Raw genomic sequence first — 5,934 nt, forward strand, 5'->3', positions numbered from 1 at the left:
GAGGACAGAGGGGCCAGGCTGAGCCTTGACAGCAGAGACCTGGAGGACGGGAAGCCCTGCCCCATTCTGAGCCTCAGTTTCCTCCTTTGGACATTGAAAGGGTTGGTCAGAGTTGTGGACTCAAACTGTGTCCCCTGGATCCTAGGGTTCCCCACAGGTACCCTAGGGGTACTGCAGAAGGGGGGCTGAGCAGGGGGCATCTAGATTTGGAGAGCAAAGGGCTTGAAGCTTCTGGCTGCCTCCCACAGTCCAGTTTCCAAATCAGAATCTCATTTTCTGGTCCCAGGGGCTATCTGGGGTAAAACTCTCCCAAGACCCCTCCTGTTCCTGAATGGCTCTGCCAGGGTGCTGGGCTCTGGGTAACAAGGAGCTCACCCTCTGTCCAGGGACACTCAGGTCCCCATGACCCCAGAATACGATGCTTGGAACCATTCCCTCGCCTTTGACCTTGGGCCTGCCTGAACCAGGAGAGCCCCAGGGACCACACATCAAGTGTCAGTGTCTCTCAAAGAGTTCATGCTCTTCGGGGCCAGACTCTCCCCTGCTGTGTGGCCCTCAGCAAGCCTTGGGAGACCTGCCTCGTGGGCTGAGCACAAAGACAGGGCGGTGGTGAGGGCAGAGTCCTCCAGAGCTGGACTTGAGGTCAGCACAGGGTGGGGTGGGGATTCCTCCGGGAGTAAGGTCAAGAGAAGTGGCAGGAGAGGCCCAGCCTCCTGGGGTATCCACAGGGACCTGGCCCTGCTGCCCCTGCCCCATCATTCTGGAAGATCTGGGCCCAGGATGCCCCCATGAGGTTCGGGAGAGGCTCTGAGACAACAAGTTGGTCTCGAGGCAAATTGGTCACTTCAGCTCAGCAATTCTTTATTACTGTGCTCAGTGCCAGGCTGGGCACTGGACGTGTGGTGGGGCCAGAGATGCCAAAAACAATAAATCTCCCCCGGCCTCAGTTTCCCCACCTGTCACATGGAAAGTGCAAGGCTTTCCCTGCTTCTTCATCAGGGTGCTGGGGGGATGGTAGATGACAATGTACCGAGTGCCCTGCATTGAAGGCCACCCAGATGTGGTCCTTGCCCTCAAGGGGCTCCGCATCAGGGAAGGAGACCCAATCCCCCTGCCCACCATTAGCAGCTGGGGAGAAGGGTGGGTGGGCCATGGTCCAGCGACCAGGTGATGTCTGAGAGGCTCTCAGCTGTGGGTCTGGCTTCACCGAGCTCTGTCCTGGACATTTACGACTGGTCTTGGGGCGGGGGGCAAAGATCAGCACCCCCACTTCTGGGCAGTCTTCTCAGGCCCTCATGCGCATCACAGTCCAACGGGCCTCCATGCCCAGAATCCCTCAGGAGCCCCCTTCTTCTCAGTCCTGTCGGGGTCTTTGTGGAGTGCTAGCCTTGGGGTGGGAGCACCAGAAAGTTGGTGCAGTCCACACAGGGCTTTAAGTGAGCTGGTGGCAGAGGTCTCCTCGGGCCACATGGAGGAAGCTGGAGCAGTCCATGTGGCGGAGGTGGCCGCATCCACAGTCCAGAAGCTCTGTGAAAACGTAGGTCAGCCAACATGGGGTCTCCTCTGGGTGCAGAAGGGGCCACCACCACTCCCAGAATCCTTAGCTCGTGGTGTCCAGTGGGGGCTCTGGGGAGGCTGGCTGGCTCAGGGTCACACTGGGGAAGCTGGCGACAAAGCTCTCCCATCTTCTTCTTACCTGCTGGGAGACGGGTGGGGAGGTCAGGGCCAAGGGACCAGGTCCCCCAGGCGGAGGGGGTGTTATTCCACCTATAGCCACCAGGTGGTGGTAGACCCCAGAGAGAGAAGTGCCATTCACTAACGACCCTTTCTTCTAGAGGAAGGAGGAGGGAAGCGCCAGAAGCAAGCAGCTCCCACCAAAGGGGTCCAGACCTCGCCTCTCCCTCACCCTGGGGGAGGGGATAAGATGCACGATGTAGCTTTCGGGAGGTTATACTGGCTGATCACCTTGCCTCTCGCTCCATCCACCCCTCCAAAATAAACCCCTCTTCTGTGGAGTCTATTACGGCTCATAGCGATCCTATAGGACAGAGTAGAGCTGCCCCATAGGGTTTCCAAGGAGCAGCTGATGGATTTGAACTGCTGACCTTTAGGTTAGCAGCCGAGTTCTTAACCCCTGCACCACCAGGGCGTCATCCACCCCCTGCAACATACTGCCGGATTAATGATCTCCAAGTACCTCCAACCACATTGTCCCCTGCTGGAAAGCCCTCAACGACTCCCTAGTGCCTGTGGGATAAACCCCAGATGCCTTCAGGACCCTCTGAATTATAGGTCCTTTGTATCTATCTCTCCAGCCTCATCTCTGCACAGCCCCATTGTCTTCTTGGACATGGCCCTGTAGGTTTCTACCTCTGAACCTCTGCTGCTCCAGCTGTCCCCTACCCCTGTCCCTATAGCACGCCTCCATCCTTCAACCTTCAGCCATACCTGCTGGTACTGCCTCAGCCACCGCCAGCGGCCTTCTTGCTGGGCTTGAATCAGCTGATCTGCGTCCCCCAGGCTGCCTGGCAGCCACTCCTGACTGGGACAGTCCAGCCCTTCCATGCCTCCATCGAGGCCCTGGGGCCTGGACTTCTCGCGCCCCTGTCTGAGGCTCAGTGCCCGGCGGGGCCGGCCCTCCTGGGGCCTCCCCCAGGGCTCCCGAAGCTTGCCATAGGAGGGCCGAGGTCCTCGCAGAGACTGGCTTCGCAGTCCTGTCCCCATGGTTCTGGAGGTGCAGACTCAGCACTGCTCCTTCCCCTCAAGAAGCCACTCTGCCTCTGAGATGGACCGGCATCTCCACCCATCTGATGGGAGCTGACTTGGGGGCCAAAGGTTGGCGCTGCTGAGGTGGCCATCATAAAACCAAAGGGCAAGCCACATGGGCCGATACATCCTGAGTCAACCTACCTCCCCACCTCCAACCCACCTTGTGGGGCAAAGGGCTAAGACCAGTGGTCCAGATCATAGTACCTCTTGCTCTTCGTCCTCCTCCTCCAGGCAACGCTCCCTGACCACCCGACCCCTGAAGACAGCCCTGGCTGTCGAAACCACTCTGCTAACATTGAGCGCAGAGGACTAATGAGCAAAACAGGCACCAGTTTTCAAGGAACAGGACAGCTCCAGGCTGGGAGTCGGGAGGCCCGCGTTTTTGCCAGATCTAGCTCTGCACCTAATTTTGCAGCCCAGCATAGCGGTTAAGAGCTCAGGCTCCGAGGACCGACTGCCCCATCACTAGCAGCTGTGTGACTTCAGACACGTTGCCTCTTCCCTCTGTGCCTCGGTTTCCTCATCTGGAACAGGGACAACTACTCAGGGGATTGTTGTGAGGATTGACTACGATAATGCACGGGCCATGCTGAGCCCAGCAAGCACTCAGTGAATGTGAGTTGGTGCTATTCATTATCTTGAGTGAGTCTCTTCCCCTCTCGGCCAGTCTCCTCATCTGTAAAATGGGCGTGGTTGAAAAGAAAATGAAGTCATGAATGTGGACACCTTTAAAAGCAAGACTACCAGCTGTAGCTCTTTGCCCTAAGAAAGCTGAGAAAGGGGCTGTGGGCCAGGCCAGCAGATTCCCCGGACTCATGGAGTCTGAGTTGCTGGAAGAGACCTCACACGTCTGGTCCTTTTTTATTTTTTTTTAAGTAATTATTTTTTTTGAGCACCCTTACTGGTTTCAGAGCTAAGCCCTTCACGTATTTCATTTCAGCCTTGTGATAGTTCTGTGAGGTGGGGATTAGCTCCATTATACAGGTCAGGAAACTGAGGCTCAGAGAGATTAGACACCAGGCTGGAGAGTGTGTCCCATAAGTGGCAGAGCTGGGGCTCCGCCAAGCCTGGTCAGCCTGGCTTTAAAGACCAGGCCCAACCACTCTGCTCTCCTGCCCCATTTCTAGTTGGGCAGCAGCAGCAGAGGCAGGGCTGGAAGGCCAGAGTCCTTCTTCCCCATGTTTGGGCTGCTGCACGGGGGTGTCTCTGCTTGGGGTCAGGGAAGTGCTGGCTGCAACTCTTAGCTCATCCCAGCCCTGCCCCTCCTCCCCTCCCTTCCTCCCCCACCGGAATTCCTGGGCCTTCCTGGGGTGAGGGTCTCTAACATCTGCTGGCCCCAGATCCCAGCCAGAGGGGCTAAGGCAGGGTCATTGTGAAGAGGAGAACAGAGAAAAGGGGCCACAGCTTGTCCCCAGACCCTGATCTGCACTCAGTCCTCTTTATCCCAACCCTAACCTCATCACTAATGTTTAACCCACAGGCTGACCCTGACCCTGGTTAAAAAGCAACAAACCCTTACACAATCTTTGTCCCCACCCACCAGGCATAAACCCCAGCCCTCACGTCGGAGCCGGGAGCCTGCTGACTTGAACTTTCTAGAGGTGGCAGGTGAATCACCGCTCTTGCATTAGCCACATAGCTGCTGAATACCTTCTTGCCAAGCACGCAAACTTAAAGCAATTTCCAAAGTCCTTTCCAGACCAGGAGAAAATATGTGTTCTCCTCCTTCCCTCCCTACTGCTCCCTGCCTTCTTCACATGGCCCTCTCTTACTTTTCAAGACTCTGTCCAGTGGCACCTACCCCGGTCGCCTGCTCAGGCTGGGTGAGGTGGGCAGTCCCCTCTCCAGCCCACCTAATATTCATGATGCCATTCATGACACACACATTCCTTCCCCACCAGACTAGGCATCCCTCAAAGGCAAGGACAGCATTGTTTCCATCTCTGTGTCCCCAGAAGCCAACACAGTAAATACTTGGTGTCAAATATTGGAGACATGGGCTCAGAGGTGGTTCAGTGGTAGAATTTATGCCTTCCATGGGGGAGACCTGGGTTCAATTCCCGGCCAATGCACCTCATGAGCAGCCACCAGCCGTCTGTCAGTGGAGGCTTGCGTGTGGCTATGGATAGGTTCCAGCAGAGCTTCCAGACCAAGACAAACTAGGAAGAAAGGCCTGATGATCTACTTCCAAAAATCAACCAACAAATACTCTACAGATCACAAGTCCTGTCTGAAACCAATCCTGGGGATGGCTCAGGACCCAGCCACGTTTTGTTCTGTTGTGCATGGTCCACCATGAGTCTGGGGCCGACTCAGCGGTAACTAACAACATTAATTTTCTATTGCTGAGTGACAAATTACCCCAAACCTTAGGAGCTTCAAACAACACTCATTTATTATCTCACAGTTTCTGTGGGTCAGGAACCTGCCGTGGCTCAGCTGGGTCTTTTGGCTGGGGATCTCTCAGCTATAATCAAGGGGCTTCAGCCACCTCAAGGGTCTTCTGGGGAAGGACTTGCTTCCAAGCTCACCCTCGTGGTGGTTGGCAGGATTCGGTTCCTCGTGAGTTCTTGGACTGAGTCCTCGATTCCTGCTGGTTGCTGACCGTGGCCGCATGAGCCTCTCCAAAGGGCAGTTCACACGTGTCAGCAGCTGGCTTCCGTCAGAGCGAGTCAAGGAGTGAGAGGTGGCGAGCGAGATAGAGGCAAGTTTTTGAGAACTTAATCTCAGAAGCGACATCCCATAGATTTTTTTGTATTCTGTTCCTTGGAAGGGAGCTGCAAGGTCCAACCTACACTCAAGGGGAGGTGATTACCGGAGGGCACGAATACCAGGAGGCGGGAGCTGGCACTGGGAGCTGGCATAGAGGCTGCTTACCCGAGACCTCAGATTCTAAACCCATCCTACGGCCTGGGTTTAAAACCTCCCTCTCTCACATACTCCACCGCCCTGTACCAGTTTGTCACGCTGTGGTGGCTTACATGTTGCTATGATGCTGGAAGCTATGCCACCTGTATTTCAAATACCAGCAGGGTCACCCATGGTCGACAGGTTTTAATGCAGCTTCCAGACTAAGACAGACTAGGAAGAAAGGCTTGGTGATCTACTACTGAAAATCAGACGGTGAAAACCCTATGGATCACAACAGAATATTGTCCCATAGGG

At 55.6% G+C, this 5,934-nt stretch overlaps 1 protein-coding gene across 1 annotated transcript; it reads right to left on the reverse strand.

Annotated features, from left to right (window-relative positions):
* Positions 1 to 1,600: 1,600 nt before the first annotated feature.
* On the reverse strand, positions 1,601 to 2,724 carry CUNH11orf86 (chromosome unknown C11orf86 homolog). The gene is made up of 2 exons (XM_004383673.1): positions 2,449 to 2,724; positions 1,601 to 1,699 (listed from the first exon to the last, which is right to left on the reverse strand). Exons 1-2 carry the CDS (start codon positions 2,722 to 2,724, stop codon positions 1,601 to 1,603), a joined length of 375 nt encoding a protein of 124 aa, XP_004383730.1.
* Positions 2,725 to 5,934: the final 3,210 nt, after the last annotated feature.

The sequence above is a fragment of the Trichechus manatus genome, unplaced genomic scaffold (genome assembly GCF_000243295.1).
Source record: "Trichechus manatus latirostris isolate Lorelei unplaced genomic scaffold, TriManLat1.0 scaffold00113, whole genome shotgun sequence".
Taxonomy (NCBI): domain Eukaryota; kingdom Metazoa; phylum Chordata; class Mammalia; order Sirenia; family Trichechidae; genus Trichechus; species Trichechus manatus.

Coding starts and splice junctions, on each gene's coding strand:
- CUNH11orf86 (XM_004383673.1), bottom strand. CDS start 2,724: ATGGGGACAGGACTGCGAAGCCAGTCTCTGCGAGGACCTCGGCCCTCC. Junction 1,700..2,448: donor GGCTGAGGCAGTACCAGCAG/GTATGGCTGAAG, acceptor CCCGTCTCCCAG/CAGGTAAGAAGAAGATGGGA.